Here is a 20471-nt window from a genome sequence, read left to right on the forward strand (position 1 = left end):
GTTATTTATTACACATTTAAATTAAATTTAACGTAGGTATAAAATAAAATGAATTTAAATTATAAAAAAATATTCATTTATAAAAACAATTACGTAGGTATAAAATACATTTCATTTAAATAAACATTTTAAATTAAATTTAACGTAGGTATAAAATAAAATGTAATTAAATTAAATAATAAATAAATTTTATTTTCTACCTCCGTGACTTTACCGAAAGACGCAAAGAGTGTGGACCCACGTGACATCAAGGCTGTCCTAGTATAGGCAAGGCCTCAGGGTGTACCGGGCCTTTCACAACAACAGCCGCAGCAACAGCAACAACGGTTCTCTTGAGAAAATGCTTTAAAAAAGTCAACGTAGCTTACCTTGACACTCGCGAACTTTAATGATTAAAATAATTAAAACAAAACTAAACACTCACACGCACATGGGCGCGCGGCGTTCAGCGTGTAGGGCATTAAAAATGGTAGCGACCTCCCGCGATCTGATTGGTCGCCGCGTGCCAAAGTGGGGAGGGGGGCAGGGCCAGCGATCCGATTGGTCGAGAGGCAAACCTGGGCACGTCTCCGGCGATGGTGCGCAGCGATTGGTCAAAGGTTATCCTATGCTAATTTTGGTATGCTAATTAATTTTAATCTGTGTGTGGGATGAGATCATCTCGGGAGCACGTGGACTCGTGATGAGCACGCCGTGATGAGTAATTTGACAAACAACAAGATCTATAAAAGGGCCCTCCGCTGACACTGCGGGGGTGTGGATTCCACTGCCTGCCTGCCCGCCTGCCTACCTGCCCGCCCGCCTGCCTGCCTGCCTACCCGCCTGCCTGCCTGCCCCACCTGCCTGCCTGCCTGCCTACCCGCCTGCCTGCCTGCCCCACCTGCCTGCCCTGCCTTCCTGCCTGCCTGCCAGCCTACCTACCTGCCTGCCAGGCTGTGTACCTGCCTGTGCACCTGCCAGGTGAGACTGCCGACGACGGGGAAACTCGTCCACGGCCCGTGGAGCACGTCCCAAAGTGTCGCACCGTTTGCAATCGGCGTCTATTTAATTCGGAATGGCGCCACATTGCGGGCGAGTTTTTTTCGTCTTCACGCGAAAGGATTTCGCTCCTTAGCCGCTTCGCCCGAAGGGAGCGAGCGAGTGGTCAAACTTCCGGCCTTAAAAATATAAATCTAACGAACGTAGGTGGGGTCAATTCTTGACCCGATTTCAGTTCCCTCGCTCACGGCCAACGCCAGTGACGATTATCTGAACCGGTCCTGGGCCTCCCCTAGGTATACTCGGCCTCAAATGCGCACACCTGGTGCGATGGGTAGACCTCGCCACAGGGGAGACAAAGGCGGCCGAGCGTGGCGCCGCTACTCGCTAACGGCACTTGCCTCGATGGTCTAAGGCTTGCACGGGGGACCTTTGTCTTTGTGTGTGTGTGCAAGTGTTTCACGGTGGGGAGCATGAAACTCCCCGGCCCATCGCGCTCTTCAGACGATACCGGGGAGTCTCATCATCCTCACATGCCCTCACCCCCCTCCACCAGCAGCCACGCTCCATTGAGACTACCGTAGTTTCAAGCATGTCACCCGCAGAAATTCAGATAGCCCGCACCTCCATATACCCCGCATGCATTCATAGATTTAACGTCGTTACCGCAGCTTTATTCCATCGTACTAATACGAAGTTTACATTTGTAATACATTCCACTGTCAATTGTTAACATTAAAATCATAACGTGCACAAAGACGACAAACTAACCGCAAACGAGTGAACTTTAAACGGTAAACAAGTAACAAAAGTAAATATCCAATAAATAAGTAACACATAACTGGTAGATAAGCAAGTACAGTTATTTGTGATAGCCACGTCGCTTGTGAACAAAAACATCTCTAGCTCTGTGGGCCTTGCCTGGTAAGAACTCTAAAGTTTATATTCTTGGTTCTTTCGGTAAAGTCACCACGTAGAAGGGAAACAATAAAATAATACAAATATAAAACAATAAAATTCTCACGACATTTCGACTGCAACACAAGAAGCAATCATTACCAAGAATGTGAATCCCTGCAGTCACGAAAGCTTGAAATCAAACTCTAAAGTTTTTATCTTTAGAGGGTGATATCTGAAGCACGCCTGTTTCACCTCCCCACGTTTATGAACAAGCACTGACCAGCGTGGTGAAGTATGGTCAAACAACCTCTGACTGACGCAACATGGGGGAGGGAGGCCTTCATCCGTTGTGTGTGCTGCTCACTCTGCAAGTCGATGTTCTTACAAAGCGCCCTCTTTAAAAAGGACATTAACTGTACTGTGTATTAACCTAATCGCATTTTGTTTATTATTAACAACGCTCACGAACGGTGCTGGATGGCATCTGGTTATACGTTTACAAATGTGAACGCGGTGAAATGTAACCATATATTAGTGTCGGTAAGACATGTGCTGAAACATTGAGATATTTAATAAAAAAAATGTAAAAAATATTCATGTTAACGTATTTTGCATGTGCCTGCCTTTATAAATACTAATTTGACTTGACATAGAATTTCTTCAAAAGTCGTTCTGTTCTATGAAAATCCAATGCTATCGAGAAAATGTAATTTTAATAAAATAAATGCGACAAAGATGTGTGTGTGTGGGGTATCATCTTACAAGGTTATATTTGGCAATCGGATGTTTCACTCTATTAACAATGATTTAACAATATTCTGCACAGAGTTATTACATTATATATAAACACATTATCATGCCGTAATAGACTAAAGCGCAGCCCCAACGATGACTACATTGCATTTTATTAAAACTCCTCTCAAATGTGACTTTATATACGAATGCGTTGAACGTACTTGATCGTCATCGTTGTGTTTGATGAAACAATTAAAATTACGATCACGTGGTCATTTACCTACAAGCATCTTGGCAACACTAATCCGGGGGGGGGGGGGGGTGGGATATATTCAATGTAATGGACCTGGAAACACTGCTTTCAATCTGAGTAAAGTGCAATCGCTTTGCACCAAGGGCTCCTTCATGCACTGTCGAGGCTTGCAAGGCGTGTGCTCGTGTGTGCTCGCCTACCACTTACGGGGTTTGAGAATTAATTGGCCACCAATAAAGGAAATCATCTTTCCCACCCTCACCCCTGGCTGAGAATGAGACGCCTCTGGATGAGCAGTTTGGACACAAACAAAAAACATCATCCAGTATGAAACGGGCAAGACATTTGAATAAAATCCCACAAATGTAATCGGAGGAGTCCAAAAATGTTTTACCATCCAGGAGAAAAGCCCCAGAGCTAAGAAAAAATGTTCAATGACTTGGGCAGCAGACAACATCACAGCATTCCACAATTACAGATTTTAAAAAACAACAACACTCATGTTGCACACTCATATGATGCAGAATTGCAGTGATGGGTCACTTGCAAAATGCGTCCTCATCCCTGCCGTCGCAATCTGAGCGAGCGTTTTGGAACCTCACAGATACAAAAAATAAATGTTACTTTTCCATTTTACATCGCAAAGATTGAGACACCGCAGGGGATTTACCGACTGACTGCACGCAGCCCTCTCGTTGACCCTTACCTCTGTGACCTTTAAACGGGTCACTCCTCTTCCTCCTCCTCCCTCTTCCGTTCATTCTTCCGCATGCCTTCTGACACCAACCCCTCCCAAACCCCATCTCAGACTCTCTCGCAAATCCCACAAGCAGATGAAACGGCAGCAGCAGCACAGCCATGCAGACCGTTTGGGATTTGCAGGGTTAAGACAGATTGTTTGAGAACTGAGAGGTTTTTTTTGAAGCCCCCCACCTGGTATATAACACATTGTCAATGTGTGTATAACACTTTCTGTGTGTGTATATATAACACTTTGTGTGTGTGTGTATATAACACTTTGTGTGTGTATAACACTTTGTGTGTGTGTATATAACACTTTGTGTGTGTGTATAACACTTTGTCTGTGTGTGTATAACACTTTGTGTGTGTATAACACTTTGTGTGTGTAACATTGTGTGTAACACTTTGTGTGTGTAACATTGGGTATAACACTTTGTCTGTGTGTGTATAACACTTTGTCTGTGTGTGTAACACATTGCCGGTGTTGCAGGCAGGAGGGGTCTCTACCCGACTGGATACATTCACTGCACGACGTGGTTATGAGGTTGGTCGGCTGCAGAGCCCACCAGAGTGATGGCAGTCGAGTTGGTCACGATCACGGTGGCTAGGAGATGTTAACTCCCTCGCCTGGTACGTAAGCGGTCGTGGGTTCGATCATCTCCCAGCCACCGTGGTGATGATGATGATGAGCGAGACGTGAAAACTCAAAACATACGGCAGCGGGCATCGTCAGGGTCTAACCCACGACCTCTTGCGTACCAGGCGAGGGAGTTAACATCGTCACCACCGGGCCGCTTCTCTTCTGCGCAGCGCCGCTGACCACGAGGATTGCGATGGGTCCCCTGCGACGTGTGGGCTGGTTCCCGCTGGGGCTCTGCGCCTTGGCACAGCTGTGGGCAGTCGCCAGCGCCTCTTTGTGGTGACCGCAAGCCGCCGCCACCGCTGCTGTCTTCGTCCTCACTGCTGCGATGAGAGCTCACAAGTTTCGACGTCGATTTGAGCAACCTTCTTACCTTGCCTCTATTTTGCACACCCCATACGGTTGTTGTACGGGATTTTTTTTTTATCGTGTGCGTGTATATACATCACATATACAGTATCTAGCGCGGTATATTGGGGCACCATGGCGGCTAGGAGATGTTGACGACCTCGGCTGTTATGCAGGAGGTCGTGGGTTCAATCGCGACCTTGACACATGCCGTATATTTGGAGTTGCTATGTTTTCCCCGTGGTCGTCTTAAGAATTTTTATTCCGGGGTCCTCCGATTATTCCCTCCACATTTAGAAGCACGCGTTGAGAGTGTTTGCCTACTGCTGTAAGTGTCAGCGTGATGATCGCCAGGTCGCCGCTGAGGAAAGAGCCACTTGGCTCGGCCGGGGTCTTGCGCGCTAAAAGACAATCGCTTGTTTCCCATCCTGCGCCCATGTAGCATCCTCCTCCGCCGTGCGGCACGCACACGCACAGTCGGAGACGATGCAGTCGCAGGAGGCACCGTCTCTTATTTCCGTTACACCAACTCCGGCCTCTCTCTCGACCACGCTGCCGTACAGCCGCGGCCCAGACACGACCCTGAACCGCGTTGCGTCGACCGAGACGACCAACCGCTGTCCGGCCGCACAATTAACGGTGAAGGCGACAATGAGAAGAAGAGTCCATTCCCAGTACCGGCAGCCCGGAGCGCTCTCACCGCTGCTTTTATATTGCCCCTTGCCCCGCCCTGGCCCCGTCCCTGGCCTCACCTCCCTTCTCAAACCAACCAGAGGGTTCCAGGGGCCTCCCTCCCTGTGAGGTCTTCCATGACCCTTGCCCCGGTTCCTCCGCCCTGCCGGCACGCAGCGGCCGTGTGTAGACTCTCGACGGCGTGAGTGCACTCGCTGTCCACAGCAGTTGCCGCCGCTGGACAGCGGTCGGCGCTGTGTCACTACACAACTTCAGAAAAGAATAACTCGTGTGTGTGTGTGTGTACATCGCGTAATATTCAAATTTACAAACCTGTAGAAATTCCACAGATATTTGCTCTATTTAACTTTTTATCATGTAGCACTTTTTCAGGAGAGGCCTGGCTATCGCACTTTATAGCTCAAGCAAGTGGCCGATATCATCATCACGTGGTGATTTATAGCAGCAGCCAAATCACTCCAAACGCGTAGAGACATTGATTCTAAAACCAGAGGGACCTGGAGATAAATCCACGCAACCACGGGGAGAGACATGCAAACTCAAAACGTACATGCAGCAGCAGGCATTTTTTAAGGGGTTGGGATCGAACCCACAACTGCCTGCGTACCAGGCGAGGTAGTCAACATCCCCCGTCCACCGTGACTTCCGCCCCCATCCCTCTGCAGGTCGCTCGCACTGTGGGCCCCCAACTTTGACCCCTCCGAGTATCGGCCGCTGTGCATTTGGGTGCCGGGGCTGTCCCCCGCACAGCGCAGAATATGCCTGCGGCACCAGGACCACATGGCGCACGTGGCCGAGGGCGTCCACCTGGCGCTGTCCGAGTGCCGGCACCAGTTCCAGGGCAAACGGTGGAACTGCACCGTGCCTGGCGCGGAGGACACGCTGGACCCCGTGGCCAAGTCGGGTGAGGGGTCAGAGCGAGCCCGCCACATCCACTCGCACTTAAGGTCTCCGACCGGTTCCCCGAGACACGCACACAGAAGCTTTTTTGGGGGGGGAAAGGGGGGGGGGAAAGGGGGGGGTCGCCCACCTCCCTCCCCTACGCAACTCTGCTTCGGAGTTCCCGCGTTCCTCCTCCAGGGGTTTCCCCCTCCCCTACGCGACTCTGCTTCGCAGAGTTCCCGTCCTCGGGCAGCGGGAGATGTCCACGGGCGGCCCAAGCGGCCGCCCCGTTAACCCGATGACAACCGCCTTCGCTCTGGGCCAGTGCCAGGCTGCGGCTCGCTCGCTTCACTGCTCTTGACGCTCCTGGCACGCCTCTTGGGGGTCCCGGACGTCCCACCGGCCCTGGTTCGCTCCCCAGGTCGGCCGCTATAAACGCAGCAATCGTAATACCCGTCACCTGATCGTTTCCCTGTCCCGAGATCTATTCCACGGAGTTGGAGACGGTGTTCGGCTCCTACCCGCGGCGACGATCCCCCTGGTCCCCACTCGTGTTGGTCCTTGAGGGTGGGAGCTCTCCCCAGCCGCTCGTGCTGCTGCCGCTTCTGAGCTGCACGCCCCCACGCCGCCGATTCGGGGGCTCTCCTTTCGCAGGGCCGCGGTGCCCATTGTTCGGTCCCCGGGCAAATCCCGTGAGAGGGGTCTGTCTCTAAATAGGCGACGTTTTCCCTACCACCTGCTTGGCGTGTTCTCCCCCAAAACCCCTTCCCACACCGGCCTGGCCGCATTGTCTCCAGCTGACGGGGCGGGCTTCACGCACGACGCCCCCCCGGGAGTCTCCCCAGGCTCGCGCGAGGCCGCGTTCGTCTCCGCCGTCACCGCCGCCGGAGTGGCCCACGCGGTGGCGCGCGCCTGCCGCCAGGGGGCCCTGCAGGGCGGTTGCTCCTGGGTCGTTCCCCACGCCATGAAGCTACCGCCGGGTGCTCGGCGGGGCGGCTCCGGAGACGACGTCGAATACGGATACCAATTCGCCAAGTGGTTCGTGGATGCGGGCGATCGCAATCGTGGCAGAGGGCAAGGAGGGGAGTCTTTGGCATTGAATTTGCACAACAACGAGGCCGGCCGGCTGGTGAGTGGGTGAACGGGTGGGTTGTGCATGTGTATGTATTGTCATTAAAAAAACAAATGTAATGGAAAAAAGTTATTTTTTGCGATCAATGCAAATTAGGTTCGGCTTCGTCGGCTCGGGTTGTATTACCAATCGTGATTGATGCAATGATTCTCGCTTTAACTTTCACCGGTTATATTCTTGGTTCTTTCGGTGAAGTCACGTAGAAGGGAAACAATAAAATAATAAAAAATAAAAATATGAACATTAAAATTCTCACGACGTTTCGACTGCAACACAAACAATCATCATCAAAATTTGAAGAAAAAAAACACAACTTTTTCCAAATTTTCTTGCTGTGGTTTTCACACCTGATGATTGCTTGTGTTGCAGTCGAAACGTCGTGAGAATTTTATTGGTTATATATTTATTAATTATTTTATTGTTTCCCTTCGTGACTTTACCGAAAGAACCAAGAATATGAATCCTTGCAATCACGAAAGCTTTAAATCAAAATTTTACCGGTTTATGTTTCAAGTACAATAACGTCTGGTCGCAGGATACAGTTCTTACATTTAAGATTATTGTTATGCATGAATCTTGATTTGAAGCTTTCGCGACTGCAGGAATCCACACCCCTTTGGGTTCTTTCGGTAAAGTCATCACGGAGGTAGAAAAAATAAAACGTCCACGCCGTTTTGATCGCAACACCACAAAGCGGTCGTCTTTAGGGCGAAAAAACATAACCCAGCAGTTGAACTGCTGGAGCAGCGAGAGAGCCGTTACACACAGCAAGAGGTGATGTTTGTGGCGAAGGGCACGCTGGGTCTGAGCTGGAAAGGAATTCCATCCCCGGAAGCAGGCACAGGTGCCGTCGTGACGTCACCGCCACTTGTTAGCGAACGGCGGTTGGTAGTGGCGATTATGATGGTGGCGGTGAGTGTGGTGGTGGTGGTGGTGGTGACGATGATGACGGTGCTAGTGGTGGTGCTGCAGGCGGTGTACAATCTGGCGTACATGGGCTGCAAGTGCCACGAGTTATTTGGCACCTGCATGCTGAAAATCTGCTGGCAGCAGCTCGCCGACTTTCGCAGCGTTGGGAACTTTCTGAAGGTGAGCTCACGGCTGCAGGTGATGAGACTGCACCCAGAGGAGGTGAGTGTGGGGTGGGAGTGACGAGGATGAAGCCTTCTAGATTTGAAGTTTCATGACCGCAAGGATCTTTCGGTAAAGTCACGGAGGTAAAGAAAATAAAAAATACAAATATTTAAAAAATCACGACGTTTCGATTGCAACACAAGCAATCGTCATCAGGTGTGACAACCACAGCAAGAAATTTTACTGAAGTGGGAAAGAAGCCGGAGTCAAGGGGTTTATACTGGGCATGGTGGGGGTGGGGGAACCATCACGTTACCATACATAGCAGGCGTTACCAAAAAGATTTCCAAAATCTTAAAAACAAGCACAAGATCCAGGTCCGATTCAGTACAGTACACAATCCCTGATCTAATCCCATCTGTGAAGGATGTCATTCCTGACATGCAATACCCTGGAGTTTACAAACTGAGTTGCATTTGTTTCGATTGTTACATTGGGGAAACGAAATGTCATGTCTCAGACCGTATCCGCGAGATTTGAAACACGGCTCGAACTAACTTTTCCGCCGTGGCTTATCACTGCTACAACGCCGTGGGCTCCCATGATATTGTTTTCTCCGAGACCAAAGTGCTCTGCAAGCCGTCTGGCTACCATCAAAGATTTGTTCATGAAGCCATCCAGATATACAAACACAGACATAACTTCAACCCAGAGGACAGATACAAACTGAGCAATCATTAAAATGTGTTATTAACCAAGTAAAATTGAACAGTTCATAGTTGTTCCCTCTTATTTACCGAATGCTAGTTTATTTTACAGAGTTAATTACATCGTCAGCGCTTGGCAGTGCGGCTATTTTGTTGCGAGTGCCACCATCCGTGTTGGCGGCAATCGTTGTAGATGCGTGGCTCTCTCCCCACTGGCCCCTCCTCCCGCACCTACAGCCACGCCCACTCCCCCCCACCATGGCCAGTATAAACCCCTTGACTCCGGTTTCTCTCCCACTTCAGTAAAATGTTCTTGCTGTGGTTGTCACACCTGATGATAATTCCTTGTGTTGCAATCGAAACGTCGTGATTACATTTTTTATATTTTATTTTCTTTACCTACGTGACTTTACCGAAAGAACCAAGAGTGAGGATGAATCCATAGGAGGGTTACAGACGGGGGGTGGGGGAGGGGGGGGAGGGGGGGTCCCTCACAGCTAAGGGAGCTCCCCGCATTCACTCAACAACCACCACATCCCCTGATGACGACGATGATGGTTGCTGCAGGAAAAGTACGACAAAAGTTCCGCCGTGCAGCTGGTGAGCCACAACGGTGGGGGTGGTGCCGGAGGCGCCAACGGCAGCAGGGGCGGCGCCGCCCGCTGGCCCCGCCGGCGTCTGGAGGCGGTGAACGAGCGGTTGACGGCGCCCACGGTGAGCGACCTGGTTCACGTGAACGCCAGCCCGGAGTATTGCGAGCGCGACGAGACTGACGGCGTCCCCGGCACGGTGGGGCCGCAGTGCAGCGTCACCTCGGAGGGGGCCACCGAGGGACGCTGTGTCACGTGCTGTGACAGAGGATACGACACCTCTCAAGGTGCGCATCTCACCCCACCCACCCCCCCCTCCCCTCCCCGAAAATAAACTAAAACTATTCATTAAAAAGCGGCAACAATTTCATATTACACAAAATCCGTGATCTAATCCCATCTGTGAAGGATGTCATTCCTGACCTGCAATACCCTGGAGTCTACAAACGAAGTTGCACATTTGGTGATTGTTACGTTGGGTAAACGAAACGTCATGTCTCTGACCAGATCCGCGAGCACAAGGCAGATCTGAAACGCTCCAAACATACAGCAGCGGTCATTGTCAGAGTTGGGATTGAACCCACGACCCCTGCATATCAGGCGAGATAGTTAACATCTACTAGCCACCGTGATGATGATGAGACGCAGACTCCAAATATGCAGCAGCAGGGGCCGGCATCGAACCCACAACCTCTGCTGTCTCTCTCTCTACATGTGTGTCACATTTCAGTGAAAGGACATTTTCTGAATTTTTCTAATCTGGTATCGAGCAAAAATGTACAACTCAAACGTAGCAGCATTTATCGTTGAAATTACGGACGGCCGAAACACGGAATTGGGAGCCCGCGATCTGAAACGGAGTCAGCCATTTTGATTCCGCTCAGCCACTCGGCTTTCCACAAATAAACCACGGTAAAAAAAAATGATCTCGTCCAGGAGCATGAACCGTTGGAACAAACTCCGGTCATCTTGGTAGCAGCGGCTTTTTGGCTCGGCCATCGAACTGCATCATTGCGCAGCGCTCTCGGATGTGCTTCTGCGGCCGTCTGGAATGCTCTTCCGATATTAGAAGGCGCTTAGATTTAAAGCTCTTCTTTAGAAGCACTTTTAGTGTTTGCCCTTCCCCCGCACCTCCTGAGCATGGTTAGCTACGTACGGTGTGAAGAAGTTCAGCATGCACACTATACACTGCAATGCACGACTACACTATACATCACACACTATACACTATGCTGCATGCTACACTATACAACTATACACCACTCTACACTATTCTACACTACTGTAATGTCCCTCGGAAAACTTGCCTTTGTTCTTTTTTTTATTAGGGCGCATCGTGCAGATAACATACTTTCATATCCTATGGTACTTCGCTATGACCAGCATATACAGCGCTTGGGCTAGGATAGAAACAAAAACTTGGGCTAGGATAGAAACAAAAACTTGGGCTAGGATAGAAACAAAAACTTGGGCTAGGACAGAAACAAAAACTTGGGCTAGGATAGAAACAAAAACTTGGGCTAGGATAGAAACAAAAACTTGGGCTAGGACAGAAACAAAAACCTGGGCTAGGATAGAAACAAAAACTTGGGCTAGGATAGAAAAAAAAACCTGGGCTAGGAGAGAAACAAAAACTTGGGCTAGGATAGAAACAAAAACTTGGGCTAGGATAGAAACAAAAACTTGGGCTAGGATAGAAACAAAAACTTGGGCTAGGATAGAAACAAAAACTTGGGCTAGGATAGAAACAAAAACTTGGGCTAGGACAGCCACCCAAGCAACGCCGGCACGGAGACGGCGGCGTCAACGGCGATCGCAAAATTGCGATCAAAAAAATCTCGCGGTCAAAATGACGACGGTTCTCGCGTTCGTTTCGCACCCTCGCCCCGTGCTGTTCCCCCCCCCCCCCCCCCCCCCCCAGTCACGGTGGAGAAGCAATGCGGATGCAAGGAACAACTCCACTGGAACGTCGATTGCGAGCTGTGCCCATGGACCGATCAATTCTTGTGCAAGTAGCCTCAAACCGCAGCCTAGGGGTGGCCTCGGCTGAAATCGGACTCCATCTGGTTTCAGCCCCGGGTCCTGCGGGTGTTTGGTGACCCCCACGAAGTTTGTTTGGGGCACCACGGCATCCAGCATGCCCATCGCTACGAGCCACGTTACACTATACATTACACTACTACAAACGCTACACTTTGATACGCTACACTTCACTGTCCTACTATACACTTGCCAACATCCGCACGTGGTGAATTTCCACAATGCAGAAGCACCGTTGTTTTTGACCGTCACCACTTGAATGCGGTTAGTGACTAAGTGGCCTTGTTGTTCCTTTTAACTCCGTTCTTGTTAACGCCGCGTTTTGCCAAATGTTAGAAACATTCACTCGGCACACTGAGGATTCACAGTGCGGTTCGGTGACCCCTACAAAGTTGTTTAGGGAGCCGCCCCTGCAGCATCCGTCATACCCTTCACTGAGCAGCGTTGCACTGTATACACTTCACGCTACACTTGTAGACAACCTTGCCTATAAAAGTAATTTTCTGTGTGTCTATCTGTGTGTGTGTGTGGACGTCGGGGATGCGTTCCTGAGTATCGAAACGGCGTTATACCGAAGCGATTGATAGTGTGATGGTGGTGGTGGTGGTAGTGGTAGTAGTAGGTGGTGGTGGTGGTAGTGGTGGTAGTAGTAAGTGGTGATGGTGGTAGTAGGTGGTGGTGGAGGCGAAGGGGCTGAGAGGCGATGGATAACGAGAGAGGACGAACGGTGATGCTGTCAGCGACGTGAGTGTGGGGGTTGAGGCGACGCAAATCGGGTGGCGATGTTAATAAAGTGACGACCTAATTTGCGAAGCGACGTTAAATCAGAGTATCACTGTAATTTCTGTGCGTTTTGGATCTCGATTAAGTCGGCTGTAGTGTTCATGATGGCGTATAGTGGTGCACTAGTTCTGCATCGATTGCAAATGATAACCAAGGGGGGGGGAGGGAGTGGGCGTACTCATGGATCCCGTAACGCTCTCCAGCAATGCCTTATCCCACTGGAACAGTTTCATTATTGATAAACTAGAATCGCGCAACATTCGCGAGTTTCCCCTCCATCTGTCCATACGCGCAGGGGCGGAGCCAGGATTTTTACTTTGGTGGGTTGCTGACTTCAACATTCTGAGATATCCAGTTTATGTTTTCCAATGGGCGCCACAAATGTATGAAACACATTTTATTGGATTTGAACGCGGAGTTTATTAATAGGTCGGAGCCGCTGACGTGGCTAATAAGTTCGATAAGTTCGAATGGCTGCCGCTCAAGCAGCCTGCAGGGCAGCACAAGGTGACATCACAAGGTGGCAGCCTGCAGGGCAGCACAAGGTGGCAGCCTGCACCCTTTTGCAGCAGCCGCATATCCAGTTACCCCGATGACCGACTTTCCCAAACTTTCAGGGGGGGCTAGGCCCCCCCCAGCCCCCCCCCGTGGCTCTGCCCCTGCACGCGCATGATGCCTCCCCAAATCGGTACGTCAGACGACAGCAAAAAAAAAACAACTGGGTCCGGAGTGTAAATAATGATAATTAAATTATCCAGGAAGTTACGCAGTGTCACGGGGACTCTCCACTCAGTAGGGCACCTTCGACATTTGGGTGTTTTTTTATTTATTTTTAATCGCAGGATATTGTCAGCCAATGAGTGAGTCGTGTGAACAAGCGTAGGAGGAAACCTGAGCACCCGGAGAAAAGCCGCTCCTTGTGCGAGGGGAGAAACACTCCACCCACGCCTCTGATTTTGCACAGTTGGCTACGTACGGTGCGATCAAAAGCTCAACGCGCGCAGCATTTTTATACGAACGGATAGCAACCGAAACGCATGGCGGTTAATCCACGATTGCTGCACCGCCTTCTGCTGGCGAGCCGGGGGTTATGGGCACCTCCTCGACGCTCACGGGCGAGGGAGTTTCGCAGCATTCGTGCGGTGATCCACCTCCCCATCGCTGCCGCCCGCACGCGGCCCGCATCACGGGTCACGTGCACATCGGCCGCCGCCGAACGATCGTGAAAGCGCTCGCACACGTGACACCTGCGTCTGTGTGGCTGTGGGTGGGGGGGTTTTTACGATGTCAATTTTGGAGGGTTCATCGTCATTAAGTGACCTCGCCCAAACATCGATTATGAATCATCTTCATTAACTCATCATCATCATCGTCGTCGGCAGCAGCAGAAACAGCAACTTTAACTCTCAATGCCATCGTTATCACGGACACCGATTGTGCTCACTTGTTTTGACTTGGGTCGTAGGTCGTAGGTCAGATATAGCCCATCAATAGTACCGGTCAGTATGTGCCCTTGGCTCTGTATGACCAACATGACGACCAACACTGACTCGCAGACACACGGGCAATCAACGCTACCAATGATGTGTAAAATTATGCCCACAATGATGAGGCCGAGTTGCCCATGGCTGGAATGTGAACTCACGAATTATTGATTGATTTGGAGACACGCAGCTCAAACGGCCAAGTTGAGTCCCTAGCCCCGGTGAGAGTGAGCGGTGTATCTTGTTGACTCCTGTCCATTTTAATTGATACAAATACGACACGGTTCCTAATCTCTCTGGCTTGCGTGCCACCATGGGAGATGGAAAATTCGGATTTAGTAGGACTCTCCTCCTCCCTCCCACTCCCCCTCCTACCCTCCCTGCCTCCCTTGACCTTCCGGCCATGGACAGTTCTGAAGTCAGAATAATAAATTGGTTCCCGAGTAAAGGTCACAGAGCTATACTCTTTAGTTTTTTCGGTAAAGTCATGTATGTAAAAAATAAATAAAATATATGATAACTATTTGTAAATAAATAAAATAAATGAAAATTACATTTAGTTTTATTTTATTTATTTTGAAAATAAAACTAAATTTAGTTTTCATTTATTTTATTTATTTTTCACCTACGTGACTTTACCGAAAAAACCAAAGAGTATGAATCCTTTCAGTGATGAAAGCTTCAAATCTGAAGAGTCATTGAGCTAATTTGTTTTAAAGGGTGCTGCGACTCTGCCCGCAGGCAACATCAAATCCATTTCAAGGTTACATACACAACATTCAAATAAACTCAATTCAACATCACGCGCCTTGTCCTCTGATGACGAGAGATGTAACAATAAGTTATTTAGCGATGTTGTTTTATGGGTTTATGTTATTTACCAGTGCGGTGGGGGGGGGACCCTGCATGCGTTACCGTCCAGTCGACCTTCCTGGCAAGGGGGCTGCCCAGTGGAGAGAGAAAAACCCCGCGGGATTTCCACCCCCGGGGGATCCGCAAGCCTCGCGTCCTCGGGGGGATGGAACGCGAAAATCCGCGAGGCAACAAACTCCCAGAGCCCCCCCCCCACTGCCCCCCCGTGGTGGGGGGACCACTGCCACTTTGCGAGCACCAAATAGTGGCGGTGGAGCCTGCAGAGAAGACCTCGGTGAGTCCCAGGACCGGTTACACAGAAACACAGAGACACACAGAGACACTACACACACAGACAGAGACACACATCACACAGAGACACTACACACACACCACACACACAGACACGCCACACACACACAGACACGACACACACACCACACACAGATACACACAGACACAGACAACACAGATACACACACAGAGACACTACACACCACACACACAGACACGCCACACACACCACACACAGACACGCCACACACTACACACAGAGACACTGCACACACACAGACACGCCACACGCACTACACAGACTACATACACACACTACACACACACATACACGCCACAGACCACACACAGACACACCACACACACACAGACACGCCACAAACACCCCTCACACAGACACACAGATACACACACAGATACACACACAGACACACACACAGACACAACAACAACAACCGCCATTCGCCACTAAGTGGCGGTGACGTCACCACGACGCTTGTGCCAGACCATGTGCACCTTGAGGCCACGTGAACTGTCGAACGCCCGCGGGCAGGAGGTCACGGGGCAGACCCAGGTGCCACGGGTCGACTGACTGAGATGACTGGCTGGTGCACCACCTGTGCCCCCTACTGTGTCAACCTGCTGTGCTTTAGCCACCCGGCGCTCCGCTCATTGTTGTGAGCATCGCTCCTCCGCCCTCCGTTGTTGTTAGAGGGCGACTGCCTCCAACTGCCCAATAGCATCCTTCACGAGCCTCCTGCACAGAGGCCGATCTTGACACCGCTCGTACCAGTCATCGGCAAGTCCACTCAACTCCACGTCCTCCTGTACCACATCACTCCATCTCTTCTCTAGCCCGTGCCGCGCCCGTTTAGCCCCCTCGATCCGGCCGAACAAAAGCTGTTTCGGCATGCGGTGGCTGGGCATGCGGGATACATGACCCAGCCAACGTTGCCTTGCCTGCCGGAGGAGCTCACCGATGGGACTTTGCCCAGATCTTTCAAGGATTTTTGAGCTCCTCACACAATCCAGCCTGGTTAAACCCAGGATGGATCGTAGGCAGGCCAGCCTAAATGTTTCCAACCAGCGAAGATGCTTCATTAAGGGGGTCCACGTTTCGCAAGCGTAGAGAAGGGAGGGAATGACCGTGGCCGAGAAGACCTGAAGCTCAGTGCGGAGCGACAAACCAGGTAGCTTCCACACAGCGTTACGCAACCGATGAAAAGATATTGCCGCTCGACTGATTCGGAGTGAGACCTCTGCTGTTAAACTGGAGCTTGTCATAAGCACACTGCCCAGGTATGGGAAACTCTCCACTCTCTCCACAACTGCCCCATCACCGAATGGGAGTTGTGGGGGTGGAGTGTCCGATGGTACAAAATATCCAGGCAGGTGCTTAGTTTTGGTGGGGCTGATGGTAAAGTCTCAGCAGCAGCGTCTCCAACTCCTCCTCTGAATGAGCAGCTATTACCAAATCATCAGCATACATAATGTGGTTGAGCAATAGGGAGCCATCACTTGACCGCACCCGGGCATCAATCAGCCTCCATTATATCTGTACCAAATGGAGATTCCCCCGGTACAGCTATTGAAGGCTTCATGAACTACGTGGTCAAAATAGATGTTAAATAATGTGGGAGCTAGAGGGCATCCCTGTCACACCCCAAGGTGTACAGGGAATGGCTCTGACTCCCGGCCACGTAGTTTTACCCGGGCCCGCTCACCATCATGAAGGTCCTTAATTATCGTGAGCAGAGGGTCAGGGACTCCAAAAGCACGAAGAACAAACCCAGAGCCCAGGCCTACTGATGGTATCATAGGCCTTGACCAGGTCAATAAAGCAGAGATGTAGGTCTTGTTGGAATTCCCTACACCTCTGCTGTAGCAGACGGACAGAAAATATGGCATCTGTGCAGGACCGCCCTTTCCTGAAACCGCATTGGGGCTCTGCAAGCCTCTCCTCAGCGTGCCTGGCAAGGCGATGTTGAATAATCCTTGCCAGGACCTTTCCTGGCACACTGAGGAGTGAGATGCCCCTGTGGAACCGTCCAGTGGTCCAGATTGTTGTTATGATGTCATATAGGGCAGTCTGTGCACAAACGCCACCCTCACACACACAGACACAGGCACACGCACACACACAGACACACACACAGAGACAGGCGCACACACAGTGTGTACACACACACAGTGTGCACATACACAGTGTACACACATAGTCTGTACACAATTCTGTACACAATTCTAGATTTATTGCCTGTCAATACCGAATAGAACCAAAGAGTATAGTCTGTATACACACACACACAGTGTACACACAGAAACAGTGTGTACACACAGAAACAGTGTGTATACACAGTAATGTCCACGTTGTAGTTGCTGAGCTCACGCACCCAAGGGGTCTCTGTTCAAGAGATGGAGCAATGGAAAATGAATCTAAATCAACTTAAACGCCATCCCCGCACTGTGACGTCACCACTCAGAATGACGTCATCGGCGTGAAACGCTGGGGGGAGGTGTGCCTCGCTAGTGACGTCATGTCACCTAGGTATTCACCCCACCCCCGTCCACCGCGCCCTTGAGCGTGACGTAACTGAAGTAGGCGCCTACTTCAGTTTCGTCTTCTTGCTGTGCTTGTCCCACCTGATGACGATTGCTTGTGTTGCCATCGAAGCGCCCTCATCTATTATTTGTAGATAATGTTTAGAATTTGCTACATTTTGACCCAGACGCCTGCATGCAACGACCTACTCGTCTTGAATGACGCAACAATAGTACGGTGTACATACACTGTTGATTTAAAGCTTTCGTGACTGCAGGGATTCATATTCTTGGTTCTTTTGGTAAAGTCACGTAGAAGGGAAACAATAAAATAATAAAAATATAAAACAATAGAATTCTCATGACGTTTCGACTGCAGTGAGAATTTTATTGTTTTATATTTTTATCATTTTATTGTTTCCCTTCTACGTGACTTTACCGAAAGAACCAAGATTATGTACATACACTGTTAAGCAGGCGGTGCGTATTTTTAAAAATAGCTTCTTGTTAATACGATGTAACCTGATGCAGGATATTTCACTGCAGTAATTAAATTTTGTTAATATGCCTGTCAATAATTAAGAATGAATACTTGTCTGATTGTGCGTGTACATGTAACATTTTTTCTATGAGTGTCAAACATTGATTAAGTGTTCAAATCTAGCTTAAGTGATGTTAGGACAAAGTGTGTGTGTGTGTTTGGAAGTAACCATAACTCGGGTGAGACCCGTTGTTCTTGTGATACAGGTCAAAGGGTATTTTTTGTGTTTCACGAAGCATCTGCCTCTGCAGCAACTCATCGTCTTTGATATAGGGAGCACGCTCGGATCATTCATCAGTTACAAGGCATACCACTTGAAAGTTACACGTATAGGAGGAGGTACATTCTCTACAACACGAATTGTAGTTTTGTCTTACGTGTTGACGTAGATTTTGTCTAACTGGGACTAGAAATGCTCCTTGCTGATTGACGTCTGGATGTTCGTACCTATCAGTTGAAGCAAACCCCACTGCTGTTGTTGAGACGCTGTGCACCAATAAGGGTCCAACACATTGACGGCCTTCAGGCCAGGAAAGTCACAACATTTGCACACGAAGGACGCATTCACGCAAGTACCCCATGCTCCGTTTTGAAGTTTTAAAATGAAACATCTTTGAATTGTGTTGTGTTTTGGTTTACATTATTTCTTCATTAAAAGTTCATTTTACATCTGGAAGACTTCGTTGAAAAGGACATTTCGCGTGAATTTTCTCTCCTCGTTAAGTAGACGGCCTTGCCGGGGGTTCGGTTCGATGCGGACTTTCACCTGGTAGGGGATCGCGGGATCGAGATATGGCGACACGGAGCTGCTGGCCATCTGCAGATCGATTCCAACGTAATCGAACGTCTGTCCCTGCGCCTCCGTCGTTCGCATGCAGGGGGTGCGTGTAGGTTTACAGCGCCCCCTGCAGGAAGACGACAAAGTGCAGCGTTCATCAAGGATAAAGTTGTGCGCTTATATTTTAAATGTTATTCTTTTATAAGGTGATGTTGATATCGAAAACTGACACATAGCTGACATGCCATAAATAGGAAATTAACTCTGCTTATTCGAATCAATGTATTCATATATGTTGATGAACTGTTTTCAAGCAGATTTTGTGTCTCTAACGGCGACTACAGGGACCACGTGATTGTTTAAAAATGTCTTTGATTATAACTATAATTGCCTACAATTCGTCATGTGTAGCTTATTTAGACTATAATGTATTCACTACCCAAAATGTATTTACTTGAAAACATAGAGCTGATGTTTATTCTTGGTTCTTTCGGTAAAGTCACGTAGAAGGGAAACAATAAAATAATAAAATATATATAAAACAATAAAAATTCTCACGACGTTTCGACCATAACACAAACGGTCGTCATCAGGTGTGTCGGTTTGAAGGCCGGAACGGTACACGAGGGGGTGGGTGGCCAGCACCACGCCCGACCGCCTTTGTCTCCCTAGTGGCGATGTTTACACACCGCACCAGGTACTCATTTGAGGCTGAGTCGACCTAGGGGAGGCCCGGGACCGGTTCAGATAATCGTCACTGGTGTTGGCCGTGAGCAGGAGCAGCGTAGCGCTAACCACTACACTATCGCTCCCCACACACACGCCTGCACACACACAAACACACCAGTACACACACACACACGCCTGCACACACACACACCAGTACACACACACCAGTACACACACACCAGTACACACACACACCAGTACACACACACCAGTACACACACACACCAGTACACACACACACACACCAGTTCACACACACACCAGTACACACACACGCCTGCGCACACACACACACCAGTACACACACACACCAGTACACACACCAGTACACACACACACCAGTACACACACACCAGTACACACACACACACCAGTACACACACCAGTACACACAAACACCAGTACACACACACCAGCACACACACACACCAGTACACACTCACACCAGTAGACACACACTAGTACACACACACACCAGTACACACACACACATCAGTACACACACACACACCAGTACACACACACACCAGTACACACACACACACCTGTACACACACACACCAGTACACACACACCTGTACACACACACACACCAGTACACACACACACCTGTACACACACACACACCTGTACACACACACACCTGTACACACACACACACCTGTACACACACACACCTGTACACACACACACCTGATGATGACCGTTTGTGTTATGGTCGAAACGTCGTGAGAATTTTTATTGTTTTATATATTT

The 20471-nt window shown here is 49.6% G+C and overlaps 1 protein-coding gene across 2 annotated transcripts; it reads left to right on the forward strand.

Moving 5' to 3' along the window:
* The first annotated feature begins 661 nt into the window (after positions 1-661).
* LOC142908578 (protein Wnt-5b-like) lies at positions 662-12227 on the forward strand. Of its 2 annotated transcripts, XM_076059338.1 has the most exons (7): positions 662-960; positions 4418-4526; positions 5954-6192; positions 6968-7299; positions 8275-8391; positions 9651-9960; positions 11595-12227. In XM_076059338.1, exons 2-7 carry the CDS (start codon positions 4441-4443, stop codon positions 11687-11689), a joined length of 1179 nt encoding a protein of 392 aa, XP_075915453.1. In that variant the 5' UTR covers positions 662-960; positions 4418-4440; the 3' UTR covers positions 11690-12227. The 2 variants fall into 2 exon arrangements, with proteins under 2 accessions (XP_075915453.1, XP_075915454.1); XM_076059339.1 differs by lacking the exon at positions 8275-8391.
* Positions 12228-20471: the final 8244 nt, after the last annotated feature.

This window comes from Petromyzon marinus, unplaced genomic scaffold, assembly GCF_048934315.1.
Source record: "Petromyzon marinus isolate PM22_M1 ecotype Great Lakes invasive population unplaced genomic scaffold, UKy_Petmar_22M1.pri1.0 PM_G_Scaffold_10, whole genome shotgun sequence".
Lineage (NCBI taxonomy): Eukaryota > Metazoa > Chordata > Hyperoartia > Petromyzontiformes > Petromyzontidae > Petromyzon > Petromyzon marinus.